Raw genomic sequence first — 18852 nt, forward strand, 5'->3', positions numbered from 1 at the left:
GGACGTTTGTTTCCAAATATAAATATTCTTTGTTTTAAAATTTTTTCCCCAGGATAGGGACACCCAGTGGCTCAGTGGGCTAAGCATCTGACTCTTGATTTTGGCTCAGGTCATGATCTCATGATTGTGAGATCGAGCCCCACATCAGGCTCCATGCTGAGCATGGAGTATGCCTGGTTCTCTCCCCTCTGCCCCTCCCTCTTGCTTGCACACTCTCTTTCTCTCAAAAAAAAAAAAAAAAAAAAAAAAATCCGGGGCGCCTGGGTGGCTCAGTGGGTTAAGGCCTCTGCCTTCGGCTTGGGTCGTGATCTCAGGGTCCTGGGATCGAGACCCGCATCAAGCCCCGCATCGGGCTCACTGCTCAGTGGGGAGCCTGCTTCCTCCTCTCTCTCTGCCTGCCTCTCTGCCTACTTGTGATCTCTGTCTGTCAAATAAATCAATAAAATCTTTGAAAAAAAAATTTAAAAATTTAAAAAAATAAAATTTCCCCAGGATCAATACCCATCTTTATATGGCTCTTGATACAGTTTCTAATAAAACCAGGGAGAGCCAGATGAAAACCTTTAGAAAGCATAAGCATTGGCAAAACTACCATAATCCTCCCATGTAATTCAGAATGAAAACAATACCAATTACATCACACTCCATATTTCCCTTTATAGTATTATCGCTAGTATGAAAAACGCATGATTGTTAACCAGTGGTCTTTCCTGCTAAACTTTAAGTTCCATGAACACAGGGACCTTGTCTATGTTATTCACAGTACCAGGCAAATATTAGGTGCTCAATATTATTGGACAGATGGATGGGTAATCAATACACCAAGGAGAATTTGAGAGACAAAGAGGAGGAAAACTGTTAAATACCTGTCCTTCAAACACCAACCCACCTCCCACACCCCAACTTCACACCTGGCAGCGGAACTCACACCCAGATCAGCTCCATTTATTCTTCGTACAAATTTTATTCATACAGTTTTATTTTTAAATCATTTACACATATTCATACAAAGAAAAATAAATTTCAGGATGGAACCTTGGGACCATGGTAGTTTAAAAAAAAAAATCTCTCTGATCATTAGCTACTGAAGACAAGGCAAGAGGCTTAGCAGTCATTTCTGGGGGTTAGTGTATCTCCCCATGCAGGGGACAGTTGAGAAGAGTGTCCAAGCTGCTCCCTCAGTCTTCACCTTGTGGAGGTAATATGGGGGGAGGGGTTTTTCAATGCTTTCCCCTAGAAACATTTCAAGAAGTACAACAAAAGGCTTATGGTAACTGCCTCTTTGCTAGGAATTTGGCAAGACTGTCATTTCGGAACCAACTTTCTAGAAGACTTAGCTCAGTTCCTACCCACAGGCCTTTCTGAGAGGAGGGTTGGCTGCACTCACCACACCCCCAGGCCACCTGCTCTTCCTCCCACCAGCGCCCTTGATCTGACCCCATCTGGTCCCTCCTAGGCTCATTCCACAAATACACCATACTCCTACCCTACATACAAACACTCTCTGTACAACTGACCCCAGCAACTCCTCAATAATGACGCCAGCAGCACCGCATGCAGCATTGTACCCAGAGAATCTGAACTACAGCCAGGAGAGGTCCAGGAGCAAGAGAACTATGAGCAGCCCTATCAGCTCAGCTTTGCTGAGCAAAGGAAACATTTCAACCCAACAGGCCAACTCCTAACATCCTGTCCCAGGTGGAGTCATCTCAGAGGTGGATGGTAGAAGAACCTACCACACAACTGACCAAGAAAGCTGTACTATTGTCAGTTCCCAGTAAGTGGGGGAAAGGACAGACATTATGAATGTGGTAGACCCTATCAGACATGGCAGCTGATGACAACAGTTACCCTAGATCTTCGGGTCCTACCAAAAAGCAGCACCAAGAAAGGGCATGATGAGCAGAGAGATCTGGAGCTCAATGTACATCCCTTGAATTACCAAGGGACTCAGAGATAACACAGCTCATTTCCTACAGTGATGTAGGAAGAACATGGACTAGCCCCCACCCACTACATTGAGGCAGCTCCTGAGGGGCCACACCGCTTGTGGTCATCAGCCCACCCCCTTAGTAGGCCCATTTGGGGAGAGGGAGTCATGTCCAGAGCAGGGACCCCTCCAAGCAGACACTCACAGGGCAGCCCATCCCACTGTCACTGGGGCAGGCCAAACATAGCTAGGAGGGTGGGCAGATCCCGGGCATCGGCTGCCCCGTAGGCATCGCTCTGGCCTAACATGGACAATGCCAAACGCAGGGTGCTCCAGATATTCTCCGACATGGCACCCCCTTCGCCCCGAGGGCCCCGGCTTTTCCTCTGCATGTTCAGGGCCTCCAAAAAGTGTTCCACAGCCTCCCTGTGGGGAAGAAGAAGGAGAGCTGGTAAGCAGAACATTACTGGAAGGAGGCAGATCAGCTGGCATGGGGAGAAAGCTGGGGCTGGTTAGTCAAACAGAGGATCAGAGAATGAGGAGCTAGGGCCAAAGGCAGGGAGAAAGAGTTCATTCACTAATTACTCCCTAGATGCTCTCACCGGTGAGCTCCGAGGTTGATGCAGCTGATGCCCAAGTTATAGCGGGACCGTATATAGCCAGGCTGTAGCTCGAGGGCCCGACGGTACGCAGCTACCGCTTCCTCACTCTGGTTTCCGTTGGCCAGGGTGGCCCCTAGCTTATTCCAGAGCAAATAGTCCTGGAATAGAGATGGGGAAGGAGTAGCGACAACAGTCAGGCTCAGATCCAACTCTGCCCATCCTCCCCGGGTCACCATTCTGTTTAGCTAATACATGTTACTCTCCCTTCCTTTCTTCTCAACTGTTCCCAGCCTTCTCCGCCCAATTCTCCCAAGGCAATCAGTATATGGAACGGAAGCTCCCGTGACTTCGAAGGTCCCAACAAATGATCCTTCAATAAGATGCAATCATGTGCTATTTCCATTCCTCCCCTGAGGCTCACATTGGGACGAACGCTGAGGGCAGCTGTAAAGCAGTCTACCGCCTTGTCATACTCCCCACTCAGGTTGAAAAGGACTCCTAAGCCACACTGCACATCCGGGTCAATGGATGTAGGGTCCAGGCGCACAGCAGCCAAGAAGAGCTCTTTCACTTCAAGAAAGAGGGAGCTAGATAAATAGGAAAGAAAAAGAAAAAAAAATGCAAAAATAGGTGGATGGATGTGTCTATATTCTTACCCTTCCAAAATAATTCCTTAATTCGTCACGCATATCCCCAAGATTCATCAATCTATCAGTCATCCTCCTACTCTCAAATTTCATTTTAGAAATGGGTTTTTCTGTTTCATCCCAGCACTGCACCATAGAATGCAGACCTCCTTCAAGTGCATCCCAGGCTTCCCATTCCACTCTGAGGTCCTTGATTATCAATCTAGCCAGGCTTCCAAAACCAAGGCCCTCCTTCTACTGGAGCTCAGGTTATCATCTGTCATCCCAGGAATCCTTCACTCACTCGGACAACAGAGACCCGAGGATGCGCTTGCTGGGGCCCTGTCCTGACCCTCCAGCCCCTTCTTCACCACGCACGACCAGATGGGCATAGGCCGGTGTGTAGCGCAGCCAGTCTCGCAGGGTTTCACAGGCCTGTCGCTGCAGGGACTCGTTGGTGAAGCTCACGGCCAGCGCCATCAGTGCTGTCCGGTTATCGGGCTTTAGCTCCAGACACCTGTTCAGACAGAGTGGGCAGAGCTGGTATCCGCAATGATGCTGGAATATAGTCATAGAATGCAGAGTCACAATGGCCTCACCTGCCAAATCCCTCAGATTAAAGACACAGAGGACTCCTCTACAGGGGTGTTATTGAAATAAATTACAGATACAAGAAGGAGAAGGTTTTAGCAGCCAAGGAACCAGTGAGGGTCCTACATACAAAATTAAAGCTGATGAAGGAATGGAACAAGATATCTCCAATTCACGCCAAACCTTAAGAGTCTCACCACAAGAAAACACTCTTGCTAGTGACCAAAAAGAAGACAATAATTGGGGTCTGGAATCCTATCATTCCAAAGGCTATTTACAGAGCCCAGGAACCACCTCACCCCACCGTTCATGTACTCACTTCCGCAGCGCACTGATGGCTAAGAGTTCCTGTTCATTCTCTGCCTGGGTGGTACCCAGATACTGCCAAGCCTAGAGAGAAGGTGTCAGATTCTATCACTGCATTCACCTTTCCAACCTCTCTTCCTCTGGCTGCCCCCACTCACCCTCTCACTCCTACTACCCCATCCCAGGCCATCACCCAGGCCCTAATCCATCTGCACGACTCTGTGGGGCTTCCCTCAAAACTGACGGGAAGTGGTCTCTCATATGAAGTCAGAGTAATGCGTCACTCACTTCCATGTGCTTAGGATCCTGCTGCACGGCTGCCTCAAAAAGCAGCACAGCGTTTGGCAGGTCCCCCTCCTGAAGTCGCCGGAGCCCCTCCTCAAAAGGCTGGGGGTGGTCACGCAGGGGGTTCTCCTCCTCAAACTGGTACCCCTAGAGGGAAAGGAAGCAAGTGAAAACCTAAGAAAGAGCCATCACAGTCAAAGCACCGGGATGGCACATGACAACCAGGACAGAGGTGGAGAAGTTAAAGGCCTCCAAAAGGTATCTGAATTAAATACGGGCAAATTTTCCATATTAGAAAGGAGATCATCTACGACCGCAGTAAATCCATTCAGTAACATGCTCATGCTGCTATCTCCTGAAAAGCTAATAGTCTACAAACTCTGACCCACACTGGGAATAAGCCAATTTTAGGAAGTCCTTATAGGCCTGTATTTCCACATCCTTGATTCTCACCACTGGACAGAACACATTTCTTACAGGATCTGCTTAAGATAAGCAGATCTTATGAGATCTTACCTTAGGAGATAAGCTCTCCTTAGCTATTCAAAGGGCACTTCCTATTTTCCTGCAACAGTATGAAAATGAATAATGGAAATGCAATTTGGAATGAGAGGCTGTACCACCCAGATGCCACTCTTACCCAGCTCGCAGAATCACTGTGTGCATGACTGGATAACATGTGTTCAAGCACTCTAAAAATTTTAGTTGTTCACTAATTTCACTCTTAGAAGCTACTAATATTAATCTCTATCTGATAGTAAATGAAAGCTAGATCCCAAAATCCTGATGGCAGAAAATGCTTCAGAAAGACAACATTTTCTCACTGAGGATTTCTCATTTGAGGAAAGAATTATGATGCTACGTGCAAAGCTCTGTCTACTGGTATTTCATATCAGGCAAAGAGTAGTAATAATAAGATAAAATGGGAGTCATTAGTAAGCCCCATGACTTGGGACAAGCAGATAAAATGTTCTTTTGGGGGAGTAAATGGTTACCAACACAAACACCACACCAGAATGAAAAGAAGATGCAAACTACCAGGCAGAGCCCTTCTAAAGGCAGCTAAGGACACGTAAGAATGAAACCATACATAATACAGACAAGAGCAAGGCCCCTTTTCACTATTACTGTGGAACTCCTAAAAAAACTGCCAACACTTAGACCTTATCAGCCAAGTTCTAAACCATGATAAGCGATCAGATGTAAATTATTTGTGATGAACCAAAATTACATAATTACAATGGAAGTCTAAAAAACAAGACATATTATAGGAGACGGATTAAAAATAAACATATTAAAAGTCTATGCATGTTGAGAATAGGTAATGTGCCTGGGATATCTCTGTACAATATGAAAACTTAGAAGGTAGAAAATTACCCTACACCAGGAATCAGCAAGTCTTTGCTGTAAAATGCCACATAATAAGTAAATAAATATTTTGTCACAACTACTCAACTCCACCTTTGGAGAGAGAAAGGAGCCACAGATAGGTAAGCAAATAAGTATGACGGTGTTCCAATAAAACCTTATTTATAGACAGCAAAACTTGAATTTTGTATAATTTGCACATGTCACAAAATAGTACTTTTCAATTTTTTTCAACCATTTAAAGCCACTATCACCTCACAGGCCAGGCAAAAACAGGTGACAGGCCAGATTTATCGCAGGCCATAGTTTGCTAACCCCTACTCCAAACTACCAGTTTACCAAATTCAACCTCAATTCCTATCTATCATCGATCCACGCCTTAAGCCACCCTGTAGGAAACAGAGATCACTGTCATCTATGACACAGTTTCATAATGAAATTAATTCCTACCTCTCAGAGCTACTGAGAGTATCAAATAAGAATATTCATCCAAGTCGTATTATCAAAAAGCATAAAATAGGGTGCCTGGGTGGCTCAGTGGGTTAAGCCTCTGCCTTCGGCTCAGGTCATGGGATCGAGTCCCGCATCCAGCTCTCTGCTCAGCAGGGAGCCTGCTTCCCCCCCTCTCTCTCTGCCTGCCTCTCTGCCTACTTGTGATCTCTCTCTGTGTGTCAAATACATAAATAAAATCTTTTTTTAAAAAAAGCATAAAATACTATTCATAAAATAGGTACTATCCTGAAAAGACAATGTAACACATCAAGGCCATCAGATTGCAACCACAGGGTTCCCTAAGTGCTCCCTCGTCTGTGCTATCTAGCCTCCTTGCCATTTTATCAACTGCTGATCAGAGAGGAATTGTTCACAATTAGAATACGTGCACAATGGGAACAAGAATATGCTGGAGGAAGCTTCAACAGCCCGCCAAAGAATGCAGCATGAGCTTATGATCACTGCTGCAACCTAAAATGTCTAGCCTGAGCTAGTCATTAGGTCTGATCCATTGTCTGGTCTACTCTGAAATCTCAAAGGATCACACAGCTTCTGCTCTTCTACTAAGAGTCTGTCCCATCACAGAAACTTCTCTTTATGCTAAAAGAATACACTATCTGGGGCGCCTGGGTGGCTCAGTGGGTTAAAGCCTCTGCCTTCGGCTCAGGTCATGATCCCAGGGTCCTGGGATCGAGCCCCGCATCGGGCTCTCTGCTCAGCCAGGAGCCTGCTTCCTCCCCTCTCTCTCTCTGCCTGCCTCTCTGCCTACTTGTGATCTATGTCTGTCAAATAAAGAAATTTAAAAAAAAAAAAAAAAAAAGAATACACTATCTGCTTGAGGTACACATGTTAAGTTGTCTTGAAAATTTAAGGACCGTCCAGTAAAAAATAGTATTTTTCAGAGACCCGTGAATTTATAGAACAATCAGGGTCAGAGTCACATTTAAAAGCAAAAAAAGCACTACTGACATATAATTCAGTAATAGTTAGAATAATGCCAGATAAAATCTGAATCGTTCATTATTAGTGAGTAACAAAGTAGAGCACATTTCTGTGGAACATTAATGCAAATATTTCTAGTCCTACATCTGCAATATCTCAAGGTATCAATGATATCAAATAGGGTTCAAAAATCTAAAACCATAAGTTCTGAATTTAAAACTTTATTAAAAAAATTATATTCCACTATTCATACAAAATCAGTGCTATATCTATATTTATCAAAGCACAGAAATTTCACCTAAAATTTATAATTTGCCATTTGTAAGCTAAGAGGACCTATGCAACTTACCAAATTGCTAATACAAATTAATAAATGTATTATCTCCAGGTATTACCAGTATTATACCAGGTATTACCTTGAGTTCTTCCTCCTCAGAATTCTATAGAAGAAACTCATTATGGCAAAACACAAAGCAGGATCCAAGAAGTAAGCTGTTTTCTACTAACAGGATAGCTCATAAAAAATCAAACTGCAATAGTAAACAAAACCCTGTTTTTCCCAGTACTAAGTTTTTCATTGGCTTTAAAATGCTAACCTTTTTAAAGTTATCCTGAACTTCACTCTTCTTTATCTTTGCACACACAGCTCACTGATGTCAAGATCTACCTCCAGCATTCAGCTGCACATCTCAGGCCCTGGTTTTAGCGCCAGAATCCTTTCCCAACCAGATCTGAGCTGGGAAGAGGCATCACTACTCACCTCCTCAGTTCCTGTTTTGCTTCTTTCAAAACCCAATAATTCTCTCCCTTCCCTCTCATGCTTCAACTTAGCAGTTCAATTATTAACCACATCCCTAAATACCCTACAACCTCAAAGTACATTTTTTTCTACAGTAATACCTCTGAAATAGCATACGCTTCTAAGTCTAAGTCTATGCTATGTATGAAACTAGATTATCTTTAACCAATGACTGGCTGGGAAATTTTCCTAACATTTTATTTAATATAATTCTTTGCAAACACCCCAAATTGGAACACATGGTCAGTACTTAGAGAAACAGATCAATTTTTTATAATAATTTTTTTAATTTTAAAATAAATTTGTGAGTTAAAAAAAGTAAATAGATACTAAGATGTGGCAAAAGAGACATAGTCTACCAATTACTACTCTCTACCAAAGGAATTACACCGATCCCCCAATCAACCTCCAAAGCAGAGCTCCACCTGTGATCTGAATGCATCACATGCGAATCTCTGTCATAGGTATTACATCACCGTCTTATCATAATTTGACAAGGACAGTCTACTATTATTAATCTGTATGTTCTAAGAATAAAGCATACCTTCAATTTCTAAAGAGGAGTGAGATAAGGGAATGATTCAGATTTCCTTTCACAGAAAGGGGCTCAAGGAAATAATTACTTGCAAGGAAGCACCCTTCATTCAGCATGAGAGGAGAAACAACATAACAAAGAAACCCTGTGATCTGAGAACGGAGTTCCTACCTTATCGTAGGAAGCAGACGTGAGGTCATCATAGTCAGAAAGCCAGGGGTGAGCCTCAGCGTCCCGTTTTGCCATCTCCTCCAACTCTGCCTGCAACTTGTCCCAGAAATCGACATCAGACTGTAAGGAAGGGAAGGCAGGTAGAAAAAGGAGATCCATCATGACCACCCCACTCCACCCTCAGCACCTCTAGGATGGCTTCCCTACGGCAGTAAATCCTAAATGTCAAAGCGTCTAAAAGCCTCTGGATCCTACCCCCAGATTCCAATCCTTCAGTGGAAGGTGATGGCCTGGGACTGGCATTTTTGACAGTCACCCACCCTAGCCCCGGCAGTTCTGACACAGAGTGTCCAGGAACACTACAAGCATACAATGTTCATCATCGGTGATGCTCACACGCCAACTGTCCAATGGAGTGTGTTCCCTTGAGGCGTCTGCTCCTGTGCTACCTGCTCTCACCTCTATAGCTGACTTGGCTCGTTCAAACTCCATATCAAGGGCAGCTGTGTTTACTGGTCTTGTGAACTGGTCAACCCAGGCCTCTGATGTACCCTGTGACAAAGAAGGATGGTCATACCACCACCAACTTTCTACCCACTGAACACCCACTGAACACCAGCAACCTGGACACTTCTGAGGACATTCTCAGACTCTCTTTCCCACCCGCTCAGGACCTGGATGCTACCAAGACACATTGGCAATAAAATCGCTTCCCCGTCTGGGACCCCTGAACACTGAACCCGAGGCCTGGGGCACCAGCTGGCTCTGAAGTGGGACTGGGAAGTGACAATGTCCTACCTGCTGCTGTATAAACTCTGCTGCCCACTGTTCTGCCTGAGCTCGGCCCGACCCTGCACCGGACTCCAGGGACACCTGCCCCTCGCCAATCTGCCGCACGAATTTCAGGAACTGGGGCACAGAGACACACAGAGGCCACTTGGGAGAGGACTTCCAGGTGTGAGCTCTCAACCATGCCCAAGAGACGCCTGCACTTCCCCCTCCCCCTGACCATCTCTAGCTGCAGACAAGACTTGCTAAAGACCCTGAAAAACGTCGAGAGCAAAAAGAAAGGGATTTCTGGCCTTAAAAATTTGAGAAGACACAGAAAAGCGAAAGGGTTAGTATGCAAGGAAATGAGGGAAAGGATGTTGGAAGGAAGAAGAAGGATCCTAAGTCTCTGTTCTCCAGACAGAAGGAATGGACTTCAGATCTTATTTCCTTCTCTTTAAACTGGGTTAAGAGAAGCTAGACTCTTGACTTCCAAGACCAGCTCTGCTGGGCAAAGCAGCAGTGGGATGTGGCTCACCTCGGAGTTAGCCAATTTCGGGTCATCAACCTTGGCCACAAAGTCACTGGCTGTGTGCTGCAGGTCCTCCTCGGGATGATATTCATCATACCTAGAACAGGTAAGGACAAACCAGTTCCACACACTAGTCTGACACCACCTTCCCCACACTACTCCCTACTCCCAGCCCATGGCAATCACAGTTCCTGAGTCCCAGGGCGAGGGTGGGGGGTGGGGAGGGGGGTTCCACTCTCTCATTAAGGACCTACAAATTCCAAGTTACATTAAAAAAGGACACCTGGGCAGAAGTGGCAAAGCACTAGCTACATTCTTTTATCCTTCCCTTTCCCAAATACCCATTTATAGAGAGAAGGAATACAGCAGTAGCCTCTAAAGTAAAGAGGGGACAGGGTGCATAAGCTAAAGTTATGAACTTCTGGTTAAGACACAGGATTCTTGACTCAACTGGATGTGAGACAAACTTCTAGTGTAATAATACAAGTGGGAACCTTAACACAGAAAAAGAGAGGACTGCAAGTCGGTTTGAGAATGTGGATGGAGGAGGTGAGGGAGGCTGGGAAAACCATCTAGTACTCCTTTCACAGGGATCCATCCAGAAAGAAGTAGCTGGACTCACCAGCGATCTGTGGCAGCTGATCCCTCAGGCTCTCCCAGCCACAGCTTCTCCTCTGACTGTTCCAGATACTCCTCAGCCCAGCGAGCAGGGGAAACAGACAAAGGATCTGCAAGGAACAGACGTGGAGAAATCACACAGGGCTCAGGGAGGGATCAGGGAAAGGGAGAGTACGACACATACTCTTACCCAAGCCAAAGCAGATGAGAGATCCTACTGAATACCTCAGAGATTCCTGGTCAAAAGAAAACACTACTGAATTCTCAATACACAACCTACTTCCAAGGGGCCTGAGGTGGAAGTTTATGGAGCTGGAAACAAGAGAACAAATGAGGAGACTCAGGAAAGGAGGACAGACCAAACCTTTTTGCTTGAAGTGTCAGAGACTTCAATAAGAAATAGCGGGTGCTGAGGGCCTCCACCTTCCTCAAAGGTACTGTGGCCAGCTCTTAAGGAGCTACAGGAGAACAGAAGAGCCCCTGCTTCTTAACCAAAGCTCTGGTGCGTTCCAATCGACAGAGTTCACCCTCTCCCAAGAAAACAAGCCTCATGTTTCATCTTAATACAACTACCTAGAGACTCTGAGAAGCAGAATGCGTGGCTAGAATTTAAAGATACGTTGGTCCACTCTTCCCATTGGATGTCTGTTCCATTTTTTTAGCTGAGATGGAACATGCAAGCATGAAAGTACATACAGTGCACCAAATGTAAGCGTGCTGCCTGATGAACCCCGACATGAGTGCGCTCAGATCACCGCCACCCAGATCAAGACGCAGGAGGTTTACTGCTCTCTCACAGGCTCCCGCAGACCGCCCCTCCCCCAGGAAAAAACACTAGTCTGACTTTTGATTCATTCTGAGGGCTATGTTTTTAAGTGTAATTCCAGAAACTGTCTCAGAAGCTCTAGTGACAAAGGGCATCACTGCAACATCATAATAAACACACCAAGGTGACAGATCGAACGAGGGCGCTGAACTCTTTCTCAACCTCCAGGACTTTGTCCTGAACTATTCCAGGGCCAGAAAAAAAAAACCAAACTAAAACAAAACGAAAGCAGTAAGACATGGTTCAAAGGTGCCCTAAAGAACAAGTAAACACACAGAAGTCAGGAGCCTCGGTATCCTTTCCTTCTGCTCTGCATCCATACCTTTCCACATCAACACTGAAGTGCTCGTCCTTTGTCCCCAATTTAAAGATCTGCCATTGCTTTTAACACTGAGAAGGCAGGTTCATCCTCTCAGTATTAAATATGTTAACAGAACTGTCTATTCTATTTACCGAGACTTTGCCTAAACAATTTCAACAAAGTAAACCCAACATCTGAGAAAGTAATGTCAAAATCTGAAAAAAAGGGGGGGGGCGGCGATCCAGACTCTCAAAATACACTTAATTATAAATAATAAATACTACTAATATAACAAAAGATGTGGTTGATGATTTTTTTTTTGATCAACCTCTTAACTTTAAGGACTCTCAAAATTTTTATCCAGATTCCCTCACCAGTTCTTACAGACAACATTTCTCCTTCCTTTGCCCCAACTAGACTGTTGGCTCAAGAGTGGAGACTTAGTAAGGAGATACCTTAACACTTAAGTAGATATTACAATGCCTCCTGGTCCCTTTGTCCTATTCTGTTGAAAACTAGCCACTCCTCCTCCTTACTCTCCAGTCACTCCTTCCTCTCAACTAGAGGATTTTGCGAACCCTACTCTGGCCACAAGTACTCCTCAAATTATAGAGAATACTGTTTCTGTGAAATGCTCCTTTCAAGGACAAGAAGCAATGGAAAAAATACAAACCACCTGGACTTTAAGAGACATGAGGCAGATTAGAAAAAAATCCCAGAGGTGAGAAAAGTCATCTTCAAACAGCCATGATCTGGTATTTTACCATATTAGCCACAAGCCTCAGAATTTCCTGGCACTGGAAACCTGCTCCAAAAAAGGAGTCAAAATGAAATGACCAAAAGAATTCTATTTGCCCTTCACGCTATTATTCAATAAATTCTTACAGAAAATGAGATCCTCTTGGATACCTGAGATTGAAACAATTAAGACCTACAGACAGGAAGGAACTATCCCAGGTCACATAAATTAGCAGAGTTAGAACCAACAACCTAGATACCAAATATCCAACTCAGAATGTTGTCTTAGTTTCTCATTGTGTGTTCCTTGGCATATCCAGCCCAAGCTCCAAAGTCAAAAACTCCGAACTTCCCACCCTTATCTGTAAAGGTTTCTGAGTTTACTAAAGAGCCCGATCTATGATAAAGAATGTAGGTTCCAGATCAGCCTACTGGGCACTCAAATCCCAACACCACCACTTATTCACTGTGCAAGGTACTTAACCCTTAAGTTTCCCTTTCCTTATCTATAAAATAGAGATAATAATAGCTACCTCATAGGGATTGTTATAAAGACCAAGTGAGCTAATGCACACATCAAGCACAGAGTAACGAATGTTAGTTATTATTGTCATTACTGTCTGCTCACAGCAAACCCATACCGAAAGTAGAAAACATCACAGTGAGATTGTTACTCCTTTTCATCCAGTCTCTTCGGCTGCTGTCAGGGGGAGATGGATTGGTACTCACCACCTGCTACTACTGTCTACCGCCCTTCCTAGGAAAGTTCGGGTTTCTCTCTCATGATTACCGCAGGAACCTCACACACCATGTTAGCTGAGGCTGTCTAAACTCAAAATCCCTTAAAGACGTATTTCATCCCTACAGCTGAGTCACAAGATGGAGCATTATTTGGCCCAGGAGATTTAAGGGCAGGGGTGGGGGCTGGATTGCATCAAGAAATATGGCAGACTCAAAAATGAGCTTCATGTGGTGATGGATTAATTCTGTAACTCGATTGTGGTGTTAGTTACCCAAATCTGCACACATGATAAAATGGCACAAAACCATAAACACACACAAAGGCCTATAAAACCGGTGTGATTTTTTTTTTTTTTTAAAGATTTTTATTTACTTATTTGACAGACAGAGATCACAAGTAGGCAGAGAGGCAGGCAGAGAGAGAGGAGGAAGCAGGCTCCCTGCTGAGCAGAGAGCCCCATGTGGGGCTCGATCCCAGGACCCTGGGATCATGACCTGAGCCAAAGGCAGAGGCTTTAACTGCCTGAGCCACCCCGGCGCCCCAAACCGGTGTGATTTAATAAACTCTATGGATTGTACCAATGGCAACTGCCTGACTTTGATACTGTATATAACTAACAGTTATGCAAAATATTACCACTGGGGAAAACAGAGTGAAAGATACACAGAACTCTCCTCTACATTTTTTTGGCAACTTCCAGTGAAACTATAATTATTTCCAAATAAAACACTAATGCAAGAAAAAAATGAACTGTCAAGGCTCCTTTTAAACTTGAGTCTAGAATCTTAACAGGGATTTGAAGATAAAAAGGATCTAAATATAACCTCCTTTCATCTTGAAGTCTACTTATCCATAAAGCAATTGGTAACCTATATCATCAATATAGTATCAGCCACAAACATTATAATAAAAAATGAATTACCAGAAAATTAATTTCCTTTAGCTTTCTCCCAGATCTCAATTCATTTGTTCAATAATTGTTCAAAAAAATATAGGTCCAGTACCTATAAAGCAATATACTGCTGCAATTGGCATTTTTATGAAGAGAGACCCCCAAAAGCTCAATTTCCCTTTCCAGCTTTCCATCTTCTTGCCTCCATGAAGCAGGCACAGTCCCAAAAGAATGTGTAAAACAGAAGAAATCTCCCAAAGAGGACTTAACAAGTTAAGAGAGGTCCAACTCATGTTTCTAAAGTTGTTTTTCACTTACAGGTTAAGGAAGCTTTCACTGATTGTAAGCAATTTTGATCATTATAACAAAAATCTCATCAATCTCAATGCTCATAGTAGCACTGACTTATTTTTTCTGAGTTACCAAAAATGACAGATGCCCACACATTACAAAAGAAGTCCCTCTACGATAAAGAGGTCGCATTTAAGTCTAAGGTTTGTATGAAAAACTGAGTTTATTTGGTGGAAGGTGTTTGTTACAACTCAGATTTTCGCTTGAGGCAGTTCCCTGAAGAAGAGTCTCAATGATAGAGTAATGGTTTTAAGTAGGGAGCATAGAGAATGTTCCTCAGTGACTCTGAACAAAGTAGTTAACCTTTCCAAATCTCAGTTTCCTTATCTATAAAATGGGGAAGGAATACCTACCAGCTAAGTGTAACCATGAAGACCAAACGAAGATTATCAAGTGCAAAGTACCACTAATGAAACCAAGAATATCTATTGTTCTACCTAAAACTCCCAACTTAAGGGTGGGAAAGGGAGTCACTATAAAAGAGATCAATAGCTTTTACTAAAGATGAGTTTTAGTTGTTAGATTTGGGATTTTTTTCCTAGAGAGAGAAAGCCCTATTTTTAGAGAGTAAAAAACGATGGCGGGAAAAAAACAGAGCTACCATTAATGATCTCGAGAATGTTCAAGAACTATGACGATGAATGCCTGAGAGTCTAGAATCTTTGTAACTTTTTCCATTTGTATTTCTTGTTATTCTTAATTTCTTAACTTGGAAAAAAGCTAGCAAGTGCTTCTCTTTGAAAGCAATGAGGAAGAGGAAAGCTGAAGAGAGAGAGTGCCTTTTCCCCATGCCCCTAATCAGACAGGCTTGGGGAAGAATCAATTCCAAAGGATAGGATGAGCATGGACACTCTCAAAGTCAGAGAACGGAAACGAGGCTGGGAATCTGAAGAGCTCCAGGTGCAGGTCTGGCAGTAGAGCACCATGGTTCAGCCAACTGGGTCTAGAATCATTCAAACCCAGAGTCAAATCCCAATTCCACCACTTACAAAACTGTATCACCTTGGGCAAATCACTTAATCTCAAAGCCTGTTTTCTTATCTATATGCTGAGAATATAAAACAGTAGCTACCTCAAGAATTCTCATAGGGATTAAACAGATAATACACTGAAAGTACTTAATACAAAGCCTAGAAGACGGTAAATACATAGTGGTGATTATTATGAGTATTTATTATTATCATCAGGATATGGTCTTTGCCCTTTAAGACCTCATACTTCAAGCCCTTGAACACAACTCCATTTTCTAATGCCCCAACTCTGTTCAAGAGGACTTTTTATTTTTTAAGATTTTATGTATTTGTCAGAGAGAGAGTGCACACACACAAGCAGGGGGAGCAGCAGGCAGAGGGAGAAGCAGGCTCTCTGCTGGCAAGGAGCGATGCAGGACTTGATCCTGGGACCCTGGGATCATGACCTGAGCCTAAGGCATATGCTTAACCAACTGAGCCACCCAGGCGTCCCTCTTCAAGATGACTTAATGCCAGAATCCCACTGGCTATGCCTAGCACTTCTTCCTGGGCCACACTGCCATCCATCCAATCTGTGGACCCACACCACCAAACTACAGTAATAAAGTCCCAGATAGCAAAGAAGTACCTAACTCCACGTGTTCTCTCTCCTCGTCCTCTCTCCCATTCTCTTTATATAGAAGCATATAAAGAGATACATAGATATAATTTCCAAAATCTCTTTCCCAGTTCAAACCCAGTCCCTTCTTTCATGTAAGTTCAATAACTCCCTACTACCACCTAAGGGGAAATCAGGTTCAGTGCCCTAGAGAAATGAGTCAAAAGTCCAGAAAAGTCACAGAAGCTGAAATCGCTCTATACCCTAAGAACTGGGGGCACAGAATCAAACTTTGTCCCATATGAGCCACTTACCCACGATAAGCCTCACCTGTAACTTCAGAGATGAATTCTTGGGACCAGTCTGTCTCATTATAATCCTGAGTTACATCCACAGCATCTCCAGCTGCAAGAAACTCCTGGGCCCAGTTCTCAGACAAAGCCAAGTCTGCCACACCAGGAGCTTAAAAGAAAGAGAGAGAACTAAGAAAAAAAAAAAAGAACGTGTATCATTCTATCATGCCTCAGGAACCCTGAGGGACATGAAAGCACTTTCCCTTTTATCTCCTTCTGCACCTCAGTTCCCTAATGCCAGCGGCATCCAAATATGGAATCCCCTTGGTCCCATCTGCACAGAAAATGGTGATCTGCCCTCCCACCAGACTCTGGACCCACCTCTCTGGGGTGCCTGGCGGAAGTTTGACTGTTCAATCTCCTGCATCTCTGCCAGGAGGTCATCCATCTTGAAGGTCTGAGGGGCACGGGACACAAGTGGTGCATTCTGGTCCTGGAGAAATTCAGCCACCAGCTGCCAGGAGAAAGATGATGACATGAACTCAGCAAGAGATAGGGCCCCATGAACGGGAGACAGTTACATCAAATACAAGGAAAGGGAAATACAGAAACTACAGATGTCAAAATACTCAGTACACTTTTAATACCAAGCAGGAGAAGAAATAAGGCAAATCTCTTTTGGTCAGGAAGCTCCAAAGAATGAAATATAAATGAGCCATGTTTAAAGTAAAAATACAATGGACAAAAGAAAAATGGAGCAGAGGAGACTGGTATGTTTACCTCATCTTCAGAGGCTACTCCCAAAGGCTTAGAGACCTAAGACAGAAAAAAAAAGGGAAGGATTATGATACAGTAATGAAGTCCACATACCCAACTCAGTTAACAGGAGTTAAGATTCCAGCTCTAGCATTTAGAGTGACCTTGGGCAAGTCACAAAACTTCTCTGAGCCCCAGTTTCTTCATCTACAAAATGACTGCCTTCATCTGTATAAGGATGTACAATGCTTAGTACAGTGTTAAGTAAATACTCATTAAGTAATAACTACTATTATCTGCAACACAACAGAGAAAGCAGTTATCCCAACGTGTTCCTCTGGCCCCTCTATCCCAGGTCACCCTTTTGAGTTTTCTACCTCAAGAACACTCACCGCCTCTGAGGCTGGGGCTCCTGGGGGCCAAGGGCCAGGCCTCAACCCCTCCTGCCGAAGGGCCTTGTCCTGGGTGAAGTGCCCAGCCAGCTTCATGAGTGGGTTGGCACCCCCGCATTCGGCCTCCACCAGCTCCCGCATTGCCATGGTGACCGCCAGCCCACTGCCGGGCAGAGAAGGTTTGGGTGAGGTCCGGCTGCCAGATCCTTCCTCAGCCCACACTCAGCCCATGTCTGGGGGGAGGCGGGCGAACGCCTGTCCCAGGCTGTTAGCCACTCGCCACCCTCCACCCCTGTGCCCTTTGCTATGGCCCCCACCTCTGCCAGGAGTCCGAGAGGGGGCCGGTGCCCTCCTGCCGCCCCCCTCAAAGGCCACCGCTTTCAGCGTGGACCTCTCCAGCGGCCTCCACGACTGCGGTCCCAGGCAGCGACACCGGCCGGCGGTCGCCCCCCACAGAGGAGCCAGAACCCCAGGGATCTAAGGGGGACAATTCCGCAATTGGGCTGTACCCGGGCATTGGACGAGCAAGGAAGAGGGGAAACGCCGCCACAGCGTGAGCCCAGTCCCCCAGACCCCTCGTGTCCGGCGAGCTCCGCGGGGACCCATTCCTTCCCACTAAGTCACCTGAGCCCCTCCCCCCATTCGGTGGGTGCCGGCCCACCCCTCCAGCGCTCCGGACCACCCATTTCCCCCGCCCCAGTAGCAGCTCCAGCTCCGCCCCCGGGACCCGCGAGGAACAGGCCCGGACGGGGGAAGACCGGGAACGCGTCCCCGCCGCCCCCTCGGGGCCCTGCGCTCACCGTCGCGCGCCGCGCCGCACGACCCGCCGGGGCACCTGGTGCGGGCTAAAGGGGGTGGGGAGGGGAGGGGGCGGGAAGCAAGGGGCGGGGCTCGAGCTTAAAGGGGCCGTGGCGGCCGCGCAGCCGTCACTGCCCTGCGGAAAGCTGTTTGTAGAGGCGGGGCCTTAAGGCCGCGACGCAGCGTGACGGAGGGAGCCGTGAATCTTAAAGGGGAAGAACGCCTTAAAGGGGAAGTCTTGGAGCGGCGACGCTGAGAGCATTCAAAAGGATCCTCGGCCCTAGGACAGGTTTGATGGGAAGCTCAAAGAAGAATGGAGCTAGGAGGGGCTTCCTGAGCTTTGAGGGAGAGCCAAGGGAGCGTAATCCTGGTTTCAGCCCACCCTGAGTTCCCTGGTGGCATATTGTGACCCAAGGGGATTCCCTGCCCTTTCTGGCCTCAGTTTCCCCTTCTAAAAAGGGGCTGGCTAGTCTTCCTAAGCCCCAAAGCAGGTAGGAGAAAGGCCCTCACACGGGAATTGCAAGGGTCAAATCCGAGGCGTTCTTCAGCCCTCTAAGGATGTCCACTTCCAAATTGCCTCTAGTGGGACGTCGTCACAGTCTCCTTGGAGACAGAGGCCTGCCCCCAAT

The 18852-nt window shown here is 45.5% G+C and overlaps 1 protein-coding gene across 8 annotated transcripts; it reads right to left on the minus strand.

The window, feature by feature from the left end:
- Positions 1–940: 940 nt before the first annotated feature.
- PEX5 (peroxisomal biogenesis factor 5) lies at positions 941–18266 on the minus strand. Of its 8 annotated transcripts, none has more exons than XM_080810058.1 (16): positions 18226–18266; positions 17426–17588; positions 17058–17093; positions 16659–16791; positions 16315–16446; positions 10570–10675; positions 9954–10044; positions 9446–9556; positions 9107–9199; positions 8648–8767; positions 4344–4487; positions 4069–4139; positions 3463–3675; positions 2954–3119; positions 2533–2690; positions 941–2356 (listed from the first exon to the last, which is right to left on the minus strand). In XM_080810058.1, exons 2-16 carry the CDS (start codon positions 17570–17572, stop codon positions 2155–2157), a joined length of 1923 nt encoding a protein of 640 aa, XP_080666184.1. In that variant the 5' UTR covers positions 17573–17588; positions 18226–18266; the 3' UTR covers positions 941–2154. The 8 variants fall into 8 exon arrangements, with proteins under 8 accessions (XP_080666184.1, XP_080666183.1, XP_080666185.1 ...); XM_080810057.1 differs by lacking the exon at positions 18226–18266 and adding an exon at positions 17743–17902; XM_080810059.1 differs by lacking the exon at positions 18226–18266 and adding an exon at positions 17743–17883 and having other exon boundaries at positions 8648–8743.
- Positions 18267–18852: the final 586 nt, after the last annotated feature.

This window comes from Martes martes (genome assembly GCF_963455335.1).
Source record: "Martes martes genome assembly, chromosome: 8".
Taxonomy (NCBI): Eukaryota; Metazoa; Chordata; class Mammalia; order Carnivora; family Mustelidae; genus Martes; species Martes martes.

Coding starts and splice junctions, on each gene's coding strand:
- PEX5 (XM_080810058.1), bottom strand. CDS start 17,572: ATGGCAATGCGGGAGCTGGTGGAGGCCGAATGCGGGGGTGCCAACCCA. Junction 17,094..17,425: donor GAGCCCCAGCCTCAGAGGCG/GTGAGTGTTCTT, acceptor TTTCTGTCTTAG/GTCTCTAAGCCTTTGGGAGT. Junction 4,488..8,647: donor CGTCTGCTTCCTACGATAAG/GTAGGAACTCCG, acceptor CTTTCCCTCTAG/GGGTACCAGTTTGAGGAGGA.